Source organism: Dendrobates tinctorius, unplaced genomic scaffold (assembly GCF_039654945.1).
Source record: "Dendrobates tinctorius isolate UK_male_01 unplaced genomic scaffold, ASM3965494v1 ptg000322l, whole genome shotgun sequence".
Lineage (NCBI taxonomy): Eukaryota > Metazoa > Chordata > Amphibia > Anura > Dendrobatidae > Dendrobates > Dendrobates tinctorius.
The window spans coordinates 2631836-2653477 of NW_027361989.1; the positions used below are offsets into that span (position 1 = coordinate 2631836).

General features: G+C 44.3%; 1 protein-coding gene across 1 annotated transcript; it reads right to left on the minus strand.

The window, feature by feature from the left end:
* Positions 1-4487: 4487 nt before the first annotated feature.
* LOC141074024 (uncharacterized) lies at positions 4488-5796 on the minus strand. Its single transcript, XM_073561537.1, has one exon. It carries the CDS (start codon positions 5662-5664, stop codon positions 4543-4545), a length of 1122 nt encoding a protein of 373 aa, XP_073417638.1. The 5' UTR covers positions 5665-5796; the 3' UTR covers positions 4488-4542.
* Positions 5797-21642: the final 15846 nt, after the last annotated feature.

A 21642-nucleotide genomic window follows, 5' to 3' on the forward strand; every position in this document is an offset into this window, starting at 1 on the left:
AAAGGAAAGGCCTAAGGAAAGCACCTCAATTTGTGAGGGCGAGAGTGTATATTGCGATAAATTAATTACCTTTAAGGTTTCTTGCCTCTTTTGGTCCTCATGTTGTACGGATATTGTTTTCTCTTTGCTGCCGGTGTATAAGGACTTTTATTTGAAGCAATGCGTGGAAACTCTTCCTTCCTTTGTTCAAGATACCACAGACGTGCTTAGATGACTTAATGGTCTTGTTTTAGAAAGTGACATGTGGCTGGTAACGTGCGACGTGGAGTCCCTTTATACATCGATTGACCATAGCCACGGGGTGAAGGCCGCCAGATTTTTTCTCCAAATGACCAATCTGGAACCTAGTTTGATCCAATTTATTTTGGATCTATTATTGTTTATTTTGACACACAATGTTTTTGTGTTCAAGGACCGCCCCTTCCTACAGCTCCAGGGTACAGCCATGGGAGCGGCCTGTGCGCCCTCCTATGCTAATCTGTTCCTGGGGCTGTGGGAAAGGGACACGGTCCTTGATACACCTGGCCACTGTCATATCACCTCGTGGCTTCGTTATATCGATTATATTCTTTTTATTTGGCAGGGCTCCACGTCGCACCTAGAAACCTTCCTGAACCGCCTTAATACCAACGAATTTAACATAAGGCTGACATGGAAATATAGCCAAAGATCTGTCGACTTTCTGGATCTTATATCAAAAAATTCGGATGGAATCATTTGTACGGATATTTTTCGAAAGAATACAGCTACGAATGCACTTTTACATCACTCATCCTCTCATCCTCCCCAATTAAAAAGTTCAATCCCTGTTGGACAATTTCTAAGAGCACGTCGGATTTGCTCAGATGACAATACCTTCTTTAAACAAGCAAAGGAACTGTCCAACCGGTTTAAAGATAGGGGTTATAATAAAAAAGATATTCATAGAGGATTTATGCGAGCAGTTCATTCTGAGAGACAATTCTTACTGAATAAACCCTCAAAAGGCAGACAAAAAACTAATGATTCCAAACCGCGCTTTATTACAAAGTTTAATTCAAACTGGGTCGAAATTAATAATATTTTTAAAAAACATTGGCCAATATTGCTGACGGATAGAGATCTAAACTATCAGTTGACCCCCTACCCCTCAATTACGTGGCGAAAATCACAATCTCTAGGAGATATCCTTTGTCGCAGCCATTACGTTCCACCACAGGTGAAATCACCATTCACTTCGAGTAAAGGCCCTCCTTGGGGCAGTTTTCCATGTGGGGATTGTTCAATTTGTTATAATATATTACGGACTAAAGAATTCTGGGATTCTTCCAAGACTAAAAAATTTAAAATTGTTCACCATATCACATGTAAAACAGAAGCAGTGATATATCATGCCTGTTGTCCCTGTGATTTTATATACATCGGCATGACTACTAGGTCAGTTAAAGTTCGCATTCAAGAACATATCAGGGACATTAAGAATGCTTTAGACTGTACTGAACCTCATCTTTTGAAAACTATCCCTAAACATTTTTTTGAGGCCCATAAATGTGATCCGAAAGGCCTGAAAGTATGTGGCATTGACCGCATATACATGGGAATCCGCGGTGGAAATCTCAAACAGAAATTACTTCAAAAGGAGACTCGGTGGATTACAATTCTTGATACGGTGGCCCCCAAGGATCTCAATGAAACCGTCAGCTTCAAATCCTTTTTATAAATAATTTAAAAAAAAAACATATTTTAACTGTGGTATGTGGTTTTCTTTTTTCTTTTCATCTTTTTCATTACACTTGTTGCTAATTATTTTTTCTTGTATTATAGATGCTTTTCGTCTCTGTCCTTTGCATCTTGTATTTTCTTGGATCATCTCAGCAATGTTACATACAAAACATATCGTAAAGTTGGATGAAGATCATCTCTGCCCGTGGTCATTGTGCGGATGCTAATACCCCCGATCTCTATATATAATTTGTATAGACATTTATTTAATAATGTTTTATACTATTTTTTTACTTTCACGTAGTGATTGTGGTATCTTTCTCTGATTATAATATGGGAATCAGTCTTTTTTGATTTCTCTGATTATAATATGGGAATCAGTCTTTTTTGATATCTTTACGGGTGAACACTATTGCATTAGAGAAACTGTGGATATGGGCTGGTATAAGCAAAGTTATAAATTTACTCTTTGCCCTTATATTTTGAATAACTTTATCTGTCTACCCTTCATATATGCCTTTATAGTATGCCATATCTATATTCTATCGAGTCTATAGGATGGATAGTATATCCATCTAGTTGGTCCCCTATTTAGAACTTAATATATAGATATAAGCTTTGTCACCTGACTTTCATTCTGTTGGTGCAGACGCGCTCTATGTGTGCGCTGCGCCCGCTCCGTGGCATTTGGATGGCGTGCGCATTGCCGTGGCGGTGGATGGGGATGACTAATGTCCTCCCCTCTATTGCTGGGGCGCGCGCTCGCCGCCCTGTGCCGCGGACGGGCGCATCACACAGGACGCGCGCCGACATGCCGGACTTGCTCTCATACCTGGGCCACTGCGGCGATATATCTTCGCGCCGCCCCTTTGGGGGATGTGCACGTCACCGTGACGCTGATCAGTGACGGCGCTGCCCTCCTTCTTACTGGTTGGGGCGTGCGCTGCCGCCTCCCTTAAGTGGGCGGATACTTACACATGATGATTCATGATTGGCTGAAGTTTCAGCCTATGTATTTAAAAAGCCCATGCCTCTTCTAATTGGCCACGCCTCCCGACGAAGCCATAGGCGAAATGCGCGTCGAGGCTCCCGGTGTCCCACACGTGCCTGCTGCACCCACTCTCTGCTACACCATGACCGAAGGTATTTAATATATGAGTATATCAACTCATCTGCTCCTACCTATGCTATATTACCTATGTTATATTACGTATGACATAGCAATTACTTCACTTACCTATGAATCTTTCACAACAGCTATGTCAGACATGCTAGAGGGGAGCACTTTACCCCATTCAGAGTGGCTGCAGTGATTATGTTAGGCAGTGTGAGACAGTTTCCCTTCCTCTTTCATATGCCTTGTATAGGGAGACATATGTCCTTTTTACATGCTGCTGGCTTTCATATGTACAATTAGCTATGTGAGCCTGTATTTTTTTGTGAACATTCTGTGCATTTATCTGTTGTGCTCTAGCACACTGCTGTGTATATAGGACATATATTTCCTCCTTGTCTTGGTTATTCATGATAACCCTATCCATAACTTTCACTGTCCCCTGTCTTTTTTGCTCTCATGTTGAGCCTCTATTGCATCAAGGAGTAATGTTATTATACATTTATACTTATGGTTACGAACTGGTGAAGGATATTTATTTTTGAGATTTTATTGATAACTCTTGATAGATATATATATTCTTCTTCCTTACCATAGAAGAATCACGTTTACCCTTGACTTTTTTGACCTTCACGGTCTTCCTTTTTCTTTTCGGTTTTCATGTCTGTGGTCTAGAGGCTTCTTTCCACTTGACCATGTGGAACTTTGTTTTGGTTATATATACTGTGTAAGTTTATAAGCCACTCCAGTGTCAGGAATAGATAGTATGTGATAATCCCGTATATACCGCTCAGGGAACACTTACCTTTCAGAGATAATTTCCATATTCATACTAAATAATGGCACAGATCTCCCAGACATTATGATTGCACATATCCCTAGTCTTTATACCGATATTGCACTCATTCCCTGACAGACCGCAGCATGGCCATTAGTTAGAAGCTGCTAATGATCTTTGGAGCAGGTAAGTTTTCCCTGAGTGGTACATATTGGGCCGTCTGAAGACTGAGTTTAGTCTAGGACAATTTGTCTGCACTACTAATTAACAGCAGTTACATTACCAAACTAGGGCAGTCCCTATAGGAGAAAACACAAGAATTATACTGTATTGTCACATACTATCTATTCCTGACACTGGAGGGGCTTATAAACTTACACAGTATATAGTTTGAGGTCTGGGATCTGCCAATATGTGGCTAGTTGTCTGACTGTTTCGGATAACACGATTTAAGTATTTTTTTGTCTAGTCCCGCTTGAATATAGGTCAATATTAAATAAATTCCTGATGAGTCGTCTTTGGTGAGGACGATGAAACCTGTAGAAATGAGAAGCTTGGAGAGTGAGTGTGTATACGTCATCTCAGCCTATATACTGAACTGTGGGGTACATGTTTTTTCTATTAGTCACCTTTTGACTAACCTTCAGGGGGTGAATTATGGGTATAGTTTTACATTTGGAATTAAAAAAGTTTAGTTTTATCCTTTTGTCAGCAAACATGAGGAATGACAAGATACAACCCATTTATGAAGATTCAATTTTGGTTAAAACTATTCCAACATTCTGAACATAAAAAAAGGTGTCTCCCCTATGTGACGTCTCTGATGTTTATTAACAGTTGATTTCCAAGTAAAATATTTCCCACATTAAGAAAATGAAAATGGCTTCTCCTCTATGTGACTGCTCTGATGGCGATCAAGAAGTGCTTTCTGGTTAAAATATTTCCCACATTAACAGGAAAAAGGCTTCTCCCCTGTGTGAGTTCTCTGGTGCTTAACACAACTTGATTTCTTGCTAAAACATTTCCCACATTCTAAACATGAAAAAGGCTTCTCACCTGTGTGAGTTCTCTGGTGCTTAACACAATTTGTTTTCTTGCTAAAACATTTCCCACATTCTGAACATGAAAAAGGTTTCTCTCCTGTGTGGATTCTCTGGTGTTCATCAAGAATCACTTTCTGGTTAAAACATTTCCCACATTCTGAACATGAAAAAGGCTTCTCCCCTGTGTGAGTTCTCTCGTGCTTAACCAAATCTGATTTCCGGTTAAAGCATTTCCCACATTCTGAACATGAAAAAGGCTTCTCCCCTGTGTGGATTCTCTGGTGCTTAACCAAATCTGATTTCCGGTTAAAGCATTTCTCACATTCTGAACATGAAAAAGGCTTCTCCCCTGTGTGGATTCTCTGGTGCTTAACACAATCTGATTTATTGTTAAAACATTTCCCACATTCTGAACAGGAAAAAGGCTTCTCCCCTGTGTGAGTTCTCTGATGTCTAACAAGAATCGCTTTCCGGCTAAAACATTTCCCACATTCTGAACAGGAAAAAGGCTTCTCCCCCGTGTGACTGCTCTGATGTCTAACAAGAATCGCTTTCCGGCTAAAACATTTCCCACATTCAGAACATGAAAAAGGCTTCTCCCCCGTGTGAGTTCTCTGGTGACAAACAAGATACCATTTCTGGTTAAAACATTTCCCACATTCTGAACAGGAAAAAGGTTTCTCCCCTGTGTACGTTCTCTGTTGTGTAACAAAATGAGATTTCTTGTGAAAACATTTCCCACATTCTGAACTGGAAAAAGGCTTCTCCCCCGTGTGACTGCTCTGATGTCTAACAAGAATCGCTTTCCGGCTAAAACATTTCCCACATTCAGAACATGAAAAAGGCTTCTCCCCCGTGTGAGTTCTCTGGTGACAAACAAGATACCATTTCTGGTTAAAACATTTCCCACATTCTGAACATGAAAATGACATCTTTGCTTTAGGAGCAGTTTGTTTTTTAATTCCTCTTTTGTGACTTTGATTTTCCTTAGTAGTCAGTAATGAATCAGAAGATGGGACCTGTTTCATAGGATCAGATGACAGATCTTTGCTGTGAATGGATGAGGATATATCTGGAGTAACAGCAATCGCTTCAGTTGTATCTTGTAGGATCTCAAGATCATCAGATTTAAAAAATGAAGATGTCAGCTGTCCCTCTGATCTCCTGGTGCAGTCATCTGCTAAGATAAAAAAATTTTTGATAAAATATCCTTAAGTTTTTGAACATTTCTACTTAAACTGTACATAAAAATGGCAAGCTATGTAAAAATACTTTAATTATTTACCAAGACAATGACAGTTCACAGTGTAATAGAAAACCTTGTTGGATGAACCAGTAGTGTGTGGTGTTCAACTGTAGGTTCATTCTGCCTCCCAAATATTGAATAAAAAGAAACCAATCAATGTTATGTAGGCGAAAATAATACCAATTCTCATCTCACAAAAACAAGTCCCCACTCAGGTCCATCATCTGTCAATAGAAAAACAGATAAGGCAGGTTACAGTTAATGCTTTAGTTAGGGTTAGTGGTGGGGCTAAAGTTAGGGTTTCGGTTAGGCTAAAGAATTAGACTTTTCTCAATTGTCTCCCCAATAATCATATCAGTCATGTCACGTCAGTCATATCAGATGTCATGATCCCTGTGCAGGTTTTTGAGCTGCACGTCAGGGGTTAATGTCTGGAGCTCAGTGCAGGTTTTGACCTGCACATCTGGGGTTAATGATTGTGGCCTCTTTCTGGTTCTGGGAGAGCTTCTTAAACCCCTGGGAAGCTTCAATCCCTGCCAGTTATACTTTTGCCTTTGGCCTAGTGTGCTGACCCCCGTGTGCCTGTTCGTTGTTATAGCTTGTTTATATGGTTCTGACCCGGTTCTGTTTCCCGTTGTGAGTTTGCCTGTTGATTCTGTACTGCGCTATCCTCTCTGTGTATGACTCATTGCCTGTGATCTGAATACTCTCTGCTCGCCGCTCTAGTACCTTGCAGCTATCTCTGTGTATGACTCATTGGCTACGTCATGACTATCCTCCCTGTCTATGCCCCTTGGTAACTTTGTCTCGCAGATACCCTGCTAGGAGTTCTATTGCAGCTCCTAGCTCTCTGGAGTTTAGGCCACACTCCTAGCAGTCACATGCTTCAGGTCCTGCGGCTCTGAAGTACGCATCTACTCGGCTGCTGCCCGCTCCACAGGTATCTTTCAGCACAGTTCGCTTTACTCAGGACACGCGCACTGGCTCAGTGAGCAAGTTCAGTGCGGTGTTCCTGACATTATAACTGGCCTGCTATTTTTTTCTCTTTCCTCACTTCTGCAGCATGGACCCAATGTGTGCTTTATTGTGAAATGCTTGACTCAGTCACTGAAGAAGCTTAGTTTAGAACACCAAGCTCTGGCCCAGTCCCAACGGCGGGTTGAGGACTCAGTTCAGGGGGTACTTTCCGCAGGATTCCAGCAGGTGGGGAATAGAGATGTCAATTTAGTCCCACCCGAATCCCCGGTTAAATTGCCAGATACGTTTTCTGGTAACAAAGATGATTTCAGAGCATTTAAGGAGGACTGTAAGCTCTTTTTCTCTTTGAGACCCCGCTCCTCTGGGGATGAGAAACAGAGGGTGGGGGTGGTTATGTCCCTGCTTAGGGGGACCCCACAAGCCTGGGCATTTTCGCTTTCCTCTTCTGCCCCTGAGAGAATGTCTGTGGATGCGTTTTTTGAAGCCTTAGGGCTTATTTATGATGAGCTTGATAGAGTGCGTTTGGCTGAGGACAAGGTGATGAGTGTCTGTCAGGGGGAGCACTCGGCCGAATGGTTCTGTACTTAATTCAGACGTTGGGCAGTCGAGATTTCCTGGAGTGATGCCGCCCTTCGGGGGCTGTTCCGTAGAGGCCTGTGTGAACGTCTGAAGGATGCTTTGGCACTCCATCCTCCGCCTGACTCCCTGGAGGATGCCATGACCCAAGCGGTTCGCATGGACTGCAGACTGCGGGCTAGAGGCGTTATGCAACGGGAAACACCATTATTCTTCAGTGGAGATGAGAATCGGACTCTTCCTGTGGCTATGGAGGTGAGGCATGTCACCTGTGAGGGAAAGGAAAGAAGATGCCGCCGGGAGAAGCAGTTGTGCTTCTATTGTGGGGAATCTAGACACTGGAAGGACTGCCTTTCCTGTCCGTCATCCTCCAAGATGGCGGGAAACGACTAAGTCTGGGTAGTAGTCGAGGAGGCTACCCAGACCTTCAGGTTCAATTTTCCTCACGTGCAAAAATGGTGCTGCAGGTGGAACTGGAACTTGGTAATGGTCCGGTTCAGACTACTGCTTTTGTTGACTGTGGTTCTGCTGTGAACCTGATTGATACCCGAATTATGACTTTTAATAAGATAGGGACAGTCAGGCTTCAGGATCCTGTTAAACTTGTGGCAATTGACTCGTCTCCTCTTACCCAGGACGGTATCTGTTGCAGGTCTGAACTTTTCTCTCTAAAAGTGGGTTCCACTCATGTGGAAAAACTAAGTTGTCTTGTGCTAGATAACTTGCCTGCAGGACTGGTACTGGGGATGCCTTGGCTTCAATGCCATAATCCTACCATCGATTGGGTTACAGGGGAGATCACTCAATGGGGATGTAAGGATAAATGTGGTAACTTGGGACATCTTCTTAATGCTGTTAAATCCGTATCTGTGTCGTCTGTCGATCTGGAAGGTATTCCGGAGTACCTGAAGGATTTCGAAGACTTTTTTCCGAAAGTGAGGCTGAGGTGCTGCCACCACATAGACCCTACGATTCTGCCATTGATTTAGTACCCGGAGCCAAGTTACCTAAGGTTCAATTTGTCTGGGCCTGAGCGCCAAGCCATGAAAGAGTATATAGCTGAGTCTCCGCAAAGGGCATATCAGGCCTTCTGTTGCACCTGTGGCAGCAGGATTCTTCTTTGTGAAGAAAAAAGATGGTGGTTTGCGGCCGTGCCTCGACTTTCGGGAACTGAACAAGATAACGGTTAGGAACACTTACCCGCTTCCCCTCATCCCAGACTTATGCAACCAGTTAGCTGGAGCCCACTGGTTCTCCAAGTTAGATCTGCGGGGGGCCTACAATCTGATAAGGGTTCGGGAAGGGGACGAGTGGAAAACTGCGGTCCTCACATCAGAAGGACTCTTTGAGAACCTGGTAATGCCGTTTGGGTTAACTAATGCACCCGCTATTTTCCAGAATTTCATCAATGTTGTGTTTTCTGACCTGATAGGCCGTTTTGTTATTATTTATTTGGATGATATTTTGGTGTATTCCCCGGACAGCCAATCTCACTTGCAACATCTACAGACAGTTCTCCAGAGACTCAGGGAGAACCAATTGTCCGCTAAATTGGAAAAATGTTCGTTTTTTGTACAGGAACTGTCTTTTTGGGGTTGATTGTGTCCTGTGAGGGGTTTCGTATGGATCCTAAGAAGGTGCTGGCGATCGCTGACTGGGTTCAGCCTCGAGATCTCAAGGGGCTCCAGCGCTTCTTAGGATTTGCGAACTATTATCAAAGATTCATTAAAGGTTTCTCACAAGTGGTTAAACCACTCACGGATCTTACCCAGAAGGGCACTGATGTAAAAAATTGGTCTGTACTCGCTAAGGAGTCCTTCTCAGCGATTAAGAAATGTTTCATGTCTGCCCCGGTGTTGGTACACCCAGACCCATCCAAACCATTCATTATGGAGGTGGATGCTTCTGAAGTGGGGGTGGGGGCTGTGCTGTCCCAGGGTCCGGCCACCCTTACCAATCTCAAACCCTGTGCCTTCTTCTCCAAGAAGTTCTCCTCAGCTGAGAAAAACTATGATGTAGGCAATAGAGAACTTCTTGCGGTCAAGCTGGCGTTTGAGGAATGGAGGCACTTTTTGGAAGGGGTGGCTCACCCTATCACGGTTGTCATGGATCACAAAAATTTGGCATACCTTGAATCTGCTAAGAGGCTTACTCTAGACAAGCCCGTTGGTCACTATTTTTTTTCACGATTTCAGTTCTCCATTACTTTTCAACCGGGGTCCAAAAATGTTAAAGCGGATGCCCTGTCCAGAACTTTTGTCCCAGTGTCTCCCCCTGAGCGGCCGTCCTCCATTCTTCCCCCAGGGGTGGTAGTGGCGGGGGTCTCAACTGAGTTGGAACAAGAAATTCTAAGGGCTCAGGCCCTAGCTCCGGCAACCAGGCCAGGGGATAAACTGTTTGTTCCAGATTCATTGCGGCCTAGACTTCTGCAGGAGTTTCATGAGTCTAGGCTGAGTGCTCATCCAGGTATCACGGCCACTAGAGAGGCAGTAGCCAGGGGTTTTTGGTGGCCTTCATTAAGGTCCGATGTCAAGGAATTTGTTTCTGCTTGTGGCGTGTGTGCCCGTTCCAAAAACTCACATAACCGGCCGGCTGGGGAACTCATACCTTTACCGGTTCCTGATAGGCCATGGACTCATCTTTCCATGGATTTTATTACCGGCCTTCCACCTTCCAGGGGCAATAACGTGATCTGGGTGGTGGTGGATAGGTTTTCTAAACAGGCCCATTTCATTCCTTGGCAGCATTACCCTCAGCAGAAACATTATCAATAATAATAATAATAATAATAATAATAATCTTTATTTATATAGCGCCAACATATTCCGCAGCGCTTTACAGTTTAACAGTTTCAAAACACAAGTCATAAGTAACAACGCTAACAATACAATAATTAAAGCAAAATAAGACGAAATAAGACGACCCTGCTCGTGAGAGCTTACAATCTACAATGAGGTGAGGGAGATACAGAGTACAGGTGTGTATTTACAATGGTGTATTTACAATGAAGGTCCAGCCATCTTGCGGGAGTGAAGGATGGATGGAGATAGTGAATGGGCTACACACGCACACTTACACAGAGAATGACTTTGATTAGTGAATGTGATAGGCCGCTCTGAACAGGTGTGTTTTGAGGGAGCGCCTAAAACTATGCAAATTGTGGATAGTCCTGATTTTTTGGGGTAGAGCATTCCAGAGGATAGGAGCAGCACGGGAGAAGTCTTGGAGTTGGGAGTGGGAGGTACGGATTAGTGCAGAGGTTAGTTGAAAGTCGTTTGCAGAGCGCAGCGATCGGCTAGGCCGATAGACAGAAATGAGAGAAGAGATGTAAGGGGGTGCCGCACTGTGGAGAGCTTTGTGGGTGAGAACGAGTACTTTGAATTGGATCCTATAATGAATGGGCAGCCAATGTAAGGACTGGCGAAGAGCGGACGCGTCCGAGTACCGATTACCCAGATGGACGATCCTGGCCACTGCATTAAGTATGGACTGGAGAGGGGATAGTCGAGTGACGGGGAGGCCAATTAATAGAGCGTTGCAGTAATCCAGGCGAGAGTGGATCAATGCAACAGTGAGGGTTTTTGTTGTTTCCATAGTGAGAAAAGGGCGGATTCTAGAGATGTTCTTTAGGTGTAAGCGGCAAGAGCGGGCAAGGGATTGTATATGGGATGTGAAGGAGAGATTGGTGTCAAACATAACACCCAGACAGCGCGCCTGCTGCCGGGGTGTTATTGTGGTACCACCCACGGAGAGGGAAATGTCAGATTTAGGGAGGTTAGTAGACGGCAGGAGCAGAAGAAGTTCAGTTTTGGAGAGGTTGAGTTTCAGATAGAGAGCGGACATGATATTGGAGACTGCGGACAGACAGTCACTGGCGTTCTGTAGTACAGCGGGGGTAAGGTCGGGGGAAGACGTGTATAGTTGTGTGTCATCAGCATAAAGATGGTACTGAAAGCCAAATCTGCTGATGGTCTGTCCAATTGGGGCCGTGTAGAGAGAGAAAAGAAAGGGGCCAAGGACTGAGCCCTGAGGTACCCCGACAGCAAGAGGAAGAGGAGATGACGTGGAGCCAGAGAACAAAACACTGAATGAGCGGTCAGAGAGATAGGAAGAGAACCAGGAGAGTGCAGTGTCGTTAATGCCTAGTGACTGGAGCCTAGAGAGTAGGAGATGGTGGTCAACAGTATCGAAAGCTGCAGATAGGTCAAGAAGAATGAGCAGAGAGTGGTCACCGTTACGTTTTGCTGTCAGAAGGTCATTGGTCACTTTGATGAGTGCAGTTTCAGTCGAATGTAGGGGGCGGAAGCCGGACTGTGAAGGGTCTAGAAGGGAGTGAATGGAGAGGTAACTGGTAAGGCGGGAGTAAACTAGGCGTTCCAAAAGTTTAGAGATGAAGGGGAGATTGGAGACTGGTCTGTAGTTGTTTGTGCAGGATGGGTCGAGAGCAGGTTTCTTTAGTAATGGAGTAACGATGGCGTGTTTGAAGGAGGATGGGAAAATGCCCGAGGAGAGGGAGAGATTAAAGATTGTAGTTAGGTGGGTTGTGACGACTGGAGAGAGAGACTGGAGGAGATGTGAGGGAATGGGGTCGGTAGTGCATGTAGGCGGACGAGAAGAAGAGAGGAGTCTGGACACTTCTTCTTCTGTGATGGGATCAAATGTGGAGAGTGAGCCAGGGGAGATGCAGGAAGGGATGGGAGTCACAGCACTTGGTGGTTGGGAGCAGATTTCTTGACGGATATTATCTATTTTTTCTGTAAAGTGGGAGGCCAGGTCATCAGCACAAATGTCTGTGATAGGGGCTTGTGCTTTTGGCCTGAGGAGGGAGTGAAAAGTGTCAAAAAGTTTCTTGGGGTTGTTGGCTAGTGAGGAGATCAGGGTGGTGAAGTAGGTCTGTTTGGCAAGGTGAAGGGCAGCGTTATAGGTTCTTAACATAAATTTGAAGTGTATGAAGTCTTCTGGTGTGCGGGTTTTTCTCCATAGGCATTCAGCACTCCTGGAGCATCGCTGGAGAAGTTGAGTTTGCGATGTGAGCCAGGGCTGTTTTACTCTGTGTTTGGAGGTTCTGAGGGTGAGGGGAGCTACTTGGTCAAGGGTGCTTCTAAGAGTGTCATTGTAGTGATGAACAGCCAGATTAGGACAGGAAAGAGAGGAGATTGGGGACAGAGATGAGTGTAGGGAATCTGAAAGTGTCTGAGGGTTAATAGCTTGTAGATTTCTGACTGTGTGGTAGGTAGGAATGAGCTGGGGTGGGCGAGGATTTGTGAGCGTGAAGGAGAGAATGTTGTGGTCAGAGAGTGGAAGCGGTGAGTTGTTTAGGTGGGAGATTGAACAGAGCCGGCAGAAGACCAGATCAAGGGTGTTACCGTCCTTATGTGTCTCAGAGGTTGAAAGCTGTGAGAGGCCTAGAGAGGTGGTTAGTGATAGAAGCTGGGATGCAGATGTGGAATTAGGGCTGTTAATGGGGATGTTGAAGTCTCCCAGGATGAGGGTTGGTAGTTCTGAGGACATGAAGTGTGGCAGCCAGGCTGAAAAGTGGTCAAGGAAGTGGGTGGGTGAGCCTGGGGGCCGGTATATGACCGCTACCCTGAAGGAGAGGGGACGGAAGAGCCTGATGGTGTGGACCTCAAAAGAAGGGAATAAGAGTGATGGGACTGGGGGGATGACCTGGAAAGTGCATTGTGGGGACAGGAGTATGCCAACTCCACCACCAGGTCTGTTTGTGGGTCTCGGGGAGTGAGAGAATTGTAAGCCACCGTAGGAAATGGCAGCAGGAGAGACAGTGTCAGAATCCTGTATCCAGGTTTCAGTGAGGGCCAACAGATTAAGAGAGTTGTTGAGAATGTAGTTGTGTAGGAAAGGAAGCTTGTTACAAGCAGACCGTGGATTCCAGAGGGCACAATTAAAAGATTGAGATGAGGGAGTGCAAGTAATGTTAATCAGATAATTGTGGTTTCGATATGAGGTAGGGTAAGGGTTGAGGTTGGGGGATGGTGGACCAGGGTTGGGGGAGATGTCCCCTGAAATCAGTAGGAGAAGGAAGATAAAGAGCCAATAGTTGTTGGAATTGCAAGTAGTTTTTTTCTGCGATGTGTTTGGGCAAGATGGGCTGAGGTTTCTTTGGTTTCAAGGTTTCTGAGGTTTCAAGGTTGTTTGTGCAGCATGTGGTCCGATTGCATGGGGTACCCCTGAATGTTGTGTCTGACAGAGGTGTGCAGTTTGTGGCCAAATTTTGGAGGGCGTTCTGTATGAAATTGGGCATCTCACTCTCCTTCTTGTCGGCATATCACCCGGAGAGTAATGGTCAGACAGAACGCACCAATCAATCCCTGGAACAAATTCTCAGGTGTCTGACCTCTGCCAGACAGGAGGATTGGTGTGATGCGTTACCGTTGGCGGAATTCGCTTTTAACAACCGGGTGAGTCAGTCCACCAACATGTCCCCATTCCTGATTAACTATGGGTTTAATCTGCATTTTGGGGAGTTTTCACGGGTGGATTCCGGTTGTCCAGAGGTAGAGGGGTCCGTTCAACGGTTAAAAAACCTCTGGGATGAAGTCCAGCGTAATATCTCTCGGGCCCAGGGGAGGTACAAATATTTTGCTGACAAAAATAGTGCCTCGGGAGACATGTTTCAGGTGGGAGAGAAGGTTTGGCTTTCCACACGTAACATCAACTTAAAGGTACCATCAGCTAAGTTGGGACCAAAGTTCATTGGTCCGTACGAGATTATGGAGATAGTCAACCCAGTGGCATATAGGTTGCGTCTCCCCGCCTCCTTAAAAATATCCAATGTGTTCCATAAATCTCTGTTGAAATCCATAGGGTCTGTCAAAGAGGACTCCGAGCCTATTGTTCCTCCAGTTCTGGTGGAGGGTCAATTGGAGTATGAGGTCGGACATATTGTGGACTCTCGGTGGGTGTGCCGCTCTTTGCAGTACCTGGTCCACTGGAAGGGATATGGACCAGAGGAGTGCTCATGGGTCCCGGCTCGCTCTGTACATGCGGATCGCCTCGTTCAGGCTTTCCATGCCAAGTACCCGGGGAAGCCTGGGGGTCCAGAGGCCCCCCGTTGAGAGGGGGGTACTGTCATGATCCCAGTGCAGGTTTTTGAGCTGCACGTCAGGGGTTAATGTCTAGAGCTCAGTGCAGGTTTTGACCTGCACACCTGGGGTTAATGATTGTGGCCTCTTTCTGGTTCTGGGAGAGCTTCTTATACCTCTGGGAAGCTTCAATCCCTGCCAGTTATACTTTTGCCTTTGGCCTAATGTGCTGACCCCCATGTGCCTGTTCGTTGTTATAGCTTGTTTATATGGTTCTGACCCGGTTCTGTTTCCCGTTGTGAGTTTGCCTGTTGATTCTGTACTGCGTTATTATTCTCTGTGTATGACTCATTGCCTGTGATCTGACTACTCTCTGCTCGCCCCTCTTGTACCTTGCAGCTATCTCTGTGTATGACTCATTGGCTACATCCTGACTATCCTCCCTGTCTATGCCCCTTGGTAACTTTGTCTCACAGATACCCTGCTAGGAGTTCTCTTGCAGCTCCTAGCTCTCTGGAGTTTAGGCCACGCCCCAAGCAGTCACCTGCTTCAGGTCCTGCGGCTCTGAAGTACGCATCTACTCGGCTGCTGCCCGCTCCACAGGTATCTTTGAGCACAGTTCGCTTTACTCAGGATACGCGCACTGGCTCAGTGAGCAAGTTCAGTGCGGTGTTCCTGACATCAGACTTTTCTATTTCCGGAAAAAAAAATAAAAACAAATAAAAAGGCCCGTCAGTTTCATGGTGCAGAGGAGGCTTATGCACTTTTATGTTCTGACAGTGAAGAAAGTGGTGTCAGATGCCGATGTGGATTTCGAGGGCTTTAGTAGCAGCGACAGTGATAGCTCAGAAATGAGCAGTGATTCTGGTCCATCCTCACACACAAGGACCAGTACAACAAGAAGGACAAATAGCGCTTCTGGAGAAATGTCTCCAACTCAGGGAACAATGCCCAGTACTAGCGCTGTCCCTAGTGCTCGAGAATTGGCGCACACCAATGTCCAAGGGGCTTTGCCTCTTGAATCATTTCCCAGATGGGAGGCTTCGGATTCGGCTACTCCATTCATCACTAATTTTAATGCCATTCCTGGTATAAATGTGGAGGTGGAAAATTTTGGGCCAATTAATTTTTTTAATTTGTTTATGACAGATAGCTTGCTAGAGCATATTGTCCTACAAATTTATATGTGTCCCAATTCATCAGCCAGAATCCACAATCCTATTATGCTCGGTCAAATTTATGGACACCCACTAATGTCCTAGAAATTAAAACATTTTTTAGGACTTACATTCGCTATGAGGCTTGTTAAAAAAACGAGCATTCGGTCCTATTGGTCCAACCGCCCTGTTCAAGCCACCCCTATGTTTTATGCCGTTCTTCCTAGGACCCGTTATGAAATGCTCATGAGATTTTGGCATTTTAATGACAACAGTCAATGCCTGCCCAGAAATGTCCCAGAACATGACAGACTATTCAAAATCAGACCTATCATCGAAGACTTGACAGAAAAGTTCTTAAGGCTCTACACCCCAACAGAAAACATTTCCATTGATGAGTCACTTGTAAAATTCAAAGGAAGACTGCACCTCAAGCCATTTATTCCTTCTAAGAGGGCAAGGTTCAGAATAAAGCTCTATAAAATGTGCGAGAGTTCAATCGGATACATATCAGCTTTTCACATTTTTGAGGGGAAAGATAGCCAACTAAACCCACTAGGATGCCCTACTTATCTGGGGACATCTGGAAAAATCATTTGGGAGCTGATAACTCAATTTTTACAAAAAGGCTAAAATCTGTTGACAACTACTACACCAGCATATCCCTATTTAAAAGTCTGGTTGGACATAACATAGGGGCTTGTGGGACCATTCGCCACATCCGTCAGGGGTCCGCATAATCATTGGTCAACAAAAAGTTCCAAAAGAGGTAGTCAGGGGCTTTATGCAATGGACAGCTGCTTGTCCTTAAAGGGAACCTGTCACCCTCCCAGGGCGTTTTTAAGTAAAAAAGCCACCTTCAGCAGCACTAAGGCTGCATTCTGTGAAGGTGGCTCTTCTGTTTCTGACCCCTAGTAATGCTGAAATATCGACTTTTATAAATAAGTCCTCATACCCGTGATGCGTCCCATAGGTATGGTGTGTCCTCCTGTATAAGCTGCCTCACAGCCGTCCATCATGCCTCTTGTTTTATGTCTGGGTGCCGCCTACCATCCGTCCATCATGCCCCTGTGTGCCGCCGCCTCCTCCTGTTTTGTATTCCGGCGCCTGCACTGTGACAAGAGTTCTCGGGCATTCTCGGGCATCTTTCTATCCGTGTGAGTGTTTTTTCATCTTGCTTCAACATCATTATATGTTGGGAGCTGCCTGTTGCTTTGGGGTCTGCTCTGGGTCAGTTTAGATTTCCCTTTCTGTCTTTAGGCTATTTAGTTCTCCGGCTGTGATCGAGGGGTCTAGGGCACCGTAGGAACCCTCCACGGCTACTGCTAGTTGTTGTTGATAGGTTCAGGGGTCTGCAATCTGATAGCTGCCAACTTCTCTGGTTTTCTGGACTTAGCTAGTATTTCTGTTTTTGCCTCCTACGGTGACTCATTCATAACACTTAGTCCTGCTGAAGGTGGCTCTTTAACTTAAAACTGCCCTGGGGGGGTGACAGGTTCCCTTTAAGTATAAGGATAAAAAAAGGTATTTTTATCCTGAGCTCGATCCACACAGATGCCACAAGGGCCACTGCAGACCAACAGGGATCCACTACTCCAAAACCTGTGTCTGTCATTGCCTATAACAAATATATGGGGGTGTGAACCTTGCAGATCAGGTTCTACAGCCATACCAGGTATCAAGAAAATCATATACCTGGTATAAAAAGTTAGTCATGTATTTGTTTCAGGTGGCCACATATAATTCTTTTGTGTTATACAAAAAAGCCGGAAAAGCAGATCCTTTCCTTGATTATCAGGAAAAGGTCACTGAAAATCTTGTTTTTGAAAATTTTGTCCCCGCCAATCCTTTAGAATGTGAAGATGTGAGAAGACTCACTGAGCGACATTTTATTGCACTCATCCCAGTAACTGAAACAAGAAAGATCCCCCAGAGAAGATGTCGTGTATGTTCCTAGAGAGGAATAGGCATGATCCCCGCTATTATTACCCACAATGCCCATCATTGCCCTCCTTATGCCTCCATGACTGCTTTACAATCTTCCACACAGAACCACGGTTTTCATCTGTTTTTACATTCAAGCACTTGGTTTATTTAGTGACAGACACATTTGAGTAGAGCTGAATTAACAATTTCTGGGGGGAGGTGGGGGGAGGTCTCCAGAGACACAAGCTGGGCACAATATATTGGGCACTACAATGACATTTTTGCAATTTTTGCTCTAAAACTTCCACTACGTGTTTCTGGAAATCATCCTTGTAGTGAAATGGTCACTATATCCATAGATGAATTCCGAGAGGGGTGTCATTTACAAAATGGGGTCACTTCAGGGGGGAATTCTGTTGTTCTGGCACTTAGCGGCTCTACAAGGTGCCACAACAGCAGAATCCCCCCCTGAAGTGACCCCATTTTGGTAATGACACCCCTCTGGGAATTGGAAAAGACACCCCTCTGCGAATTCATCTATGGCTGTAGTGACCATTTACCTATCTACCTATTTTCCAATGTAAAATCTGGGGTTAAAACCAGGGCTGTGGAGTCGGTAAGCCAAACCTGCGACTCCGACTCCTCAATTTCCCTTACACCGACTCTGACTCCACGACTCTGACTCCCACATATATTGCTTATATTTAAGTGAAAAATTTATTGTATTACAATGTGAACATCAGACATTGGGCGTAGCCAGGATCAAACCTGGGGGGCAGAACCTCATACTGTTCCGCAGAACCTCATACTGCACACCTCAGCTGCTGCAGAACCTCATACTGCACACCCCTACACTTGAAAATAAAGCCTGCACCTTAAGAAGATGTGGTGATGAATGCAGTCTATTTATTCCAACTATCATCCTTTTGGGCAGCTATGAGATGTCCCTGACTGATGCTAAAAAAAAAGAGTGCTAGTCTGTGTGCTACCCGGCTTTTATTCTTTTAGGTACAGATAAGATATGGATAGACAGATATGGATAAAAGGATAGATAGAGCAGATTTCAGGTGATGCAGTTTTTAAAAAGCTGATCTGCTTTTGCAGCTGAACGTATCCTCAAAAAACGCAGGAAAAACGCTGTGTGTGAATGTAGCCTTAGATCAGGAATAGAACAGCCATTTCTAGGACATTTCATAACTTTCCCAAATTCCTATGAAAAAAATATTCAGCACATTCTGCATTGAATTACTGTACCCTATTTATTATATATGGTTTCCAAAGTAAAAAGGTCGCACTCTGCGAGATAATAGTGAAGATTTATTGACACATAATTACATGTCACCTCGGGGATGTGATAACAAGAGTGTCAAATGGCTGACATTTGACACTCTTGTTATCACATACTTTGGAAACCACAAGTGATTTGTTATGAGGTCAAGCACCCGGGAATCCTCCATGTGAGCTCACCGCCTGCTGCAAGCCACGGATCCTAGCACGGTAACAGCGGTGCCGCCCGCTTCTTCTTTTTTATTACAATTTATTATATATTTTAGGAGTCGGAGTCGGTCCATTTTATACCGACTCCACCAAAATGAGCACCGACTCAGACTCTACAGCCCTGGTTAAAACAACATTTTAGAGGTAAAAATGTAATTATTTTTTTCTTCTCTGCCCAATGGTATAATTTTCTATGGAACAGCTGTGGTGTCAGTATGCTCACTGCACCACTAGAAGAATTCATTCAGGGAAGTATTTGGTAAAATGCAGTCACTTTTGGGGCTTATGCTGTTCTGGCACCTCAGGGGCTCTGACAATGTGACATGTCACCCACAAACAATTCCAGCAAAATCTGCTCTCCAATACAGCGCTCCTTCCCTACCGAGCTCTGCCGTGTGCCCACACAGTGGTTTACCCTCATATATGGGTTGTCAGCATACTCAGGACAAATTGCACAACACCTTTTGGGGTCCAATTTCTCCTGTTACTCTTTGGAAAGGAAATGGAGGGCGAAAAGATCATTTTTTGTGGAAAAAATATGATTTTTTATTTTCATGGCTCTATGTAATTAACTTCTATGAAGCACTTGGGGGTTTAAAGTGCCCACCACACATTTCTTTGAGGGGTCTAGTTTCCAAAATGGGGTCCTTTTTGGGGGTTTCCACTGTTTAGGCACATCAGGGGCTCTCCAAATGCGACATGGCAGTCGCTAATTATTCCAGCATATTTTACATTCAAAAAGTTCCCTTCTGAGCCCTGCCGTGTGCCCAAACAGTAGATTTCCCCCACATACGGGGTATTGGAATGCTCAGGAGAAATTGCAAAACAAAATGTATAGTCCATTTTCTCCTGTTACCCTTGTAAAGGTAAAAAAAATTAGGTGTAAAGGAAAATTTGTGTGAAAGAAAAGTAAATGTTTATTTTTTCCTTCCACATTCCATTCATTCCTGTGAAGCACCTGAAGGGTTAATAAACTTCTTGAATGTGGTTTTGAGCACCTTGAGGGGTGCAGTCTTTAGAATGGTGTCACTTTTGGGTATTTTCTGTCATATTGACCCCCCCAAACTCAGTTCAAATGTGAGGTGGTCCCTAAAAAAATGGCTTAGCAAATTGTTGTAAAAATGAGAAATCGCTGGTCAACTTTTAACCCTTATAACTTCCTAACAAAAATAATTTGTTTCCAAAATTGTGCTGATGTAAAGTAGACATGTGGGAAATGTTATTTATTAACTATTTTGTGCGATATGACTCTCTGATTTAAGGGCAGAAAAAAATGTGAAAATTGCAAAATTTTCAACATTTTTCTCAAATTTCCTTTTTTAACAAATAAACACAAGTCATATCAAATAAATGTTACCACTATGATAAAGTACAATATGTCACAGGAAAACAGAATCACAATCACCAGGATTCGTTGAAGCGTTTTAGAGTTATGACCTCATAAAGTGACACAGGTCAGAGCTGAAAAAATTGGTCACAAATGCAAAAACCAGCTCTGGTGCGAAAGGGTTAATATTTTGTTGCACAACCTTCTGAGGCAATCACTGCGATCAAACGATTCCTGTAACTGTCAATGAGACTTATGTGGTGCTCTGATTCTATATTCCTCTGTATTGGCTTATGACAGGTCGCTGATCCCTCACTGACCTGCCCCCATTATTACATAATGCATATAATAGCATTGATATTATTGGTGATAATGCCTATAATATTGTGGCTATTGTGAGGCTTAGAAAAAAAATTACATCCAGCAAAATGACACCAGCAGCGCCTGCGCAGTAGCATCTATAAGTAAGAGATAGAGGTTACTGGACAGGGGCCGCTGGTCACATTTTGCTGGATATAATTTTTTTTTTTATTTGTAATCAGAGCACCACATAAAGCCCCGCCCACAGCCCCGCCCACAGCCCCGCCCCAGAGCACGAGAATCTCATTAACTGAAAACTACAAATACAGATTACACAACAGTAAACCAGAGTTGCCCTCATTTATGGTGGAGCATTGGAGCTACTATGGATCCTGAGCAGAAGATTAGAGAAATAATATTGCTCCCCATTTCAGGAGAGATTGTGCAGTAATCTGAATTCCTTAGGATCAAAAACAATGTAATGTATGATGTGGAGTCACTCCATGACACCAGGGCTGGAGCCAACACATCTCCTGCAGGCGGGAATAAATGTATATTACAGCCCTCAGCCACGCACAGCTTAGAGATCTATCATGGCACAGGTGGAATGTTTGTCCTGGAGATTATCACAATCCTCCTTGAAGTTAGTTGGTTTTAATACAAACTGAAAAGTCAGGATAAAGGGAAACTCTGCTGTTATTGGACAGAAATTCACACTTGGCCTCACTGCACATTTACTGTTGTCGCTCATAAAAGGGAAGTTTGGCCAGAAAGACTGGACCTGGTCTTGTAGGGACCATGAGACATTCAGCAGCACAGAAGGGAGAGAAGATTCATCCGATAAGATCTCAGGGATCTAGGAAGCCAACAGCATCATTACCCTCCACTTTCTCTTACAGGCCCAGCATAATATTTTTCTCCAAGTGATTTTCTATCTTGTCAGCACATTCTACGTA

Bases quoted from the DNA above. Each gene is read 5' to 3' on its own strand.
- LOC141074024 (XM_073561537.1), bottom strand. From the start codon at position 5,664: ATGAAACAGGTCCCATCTTCTGATTCATTACTGACTACTAAGGAAAAT.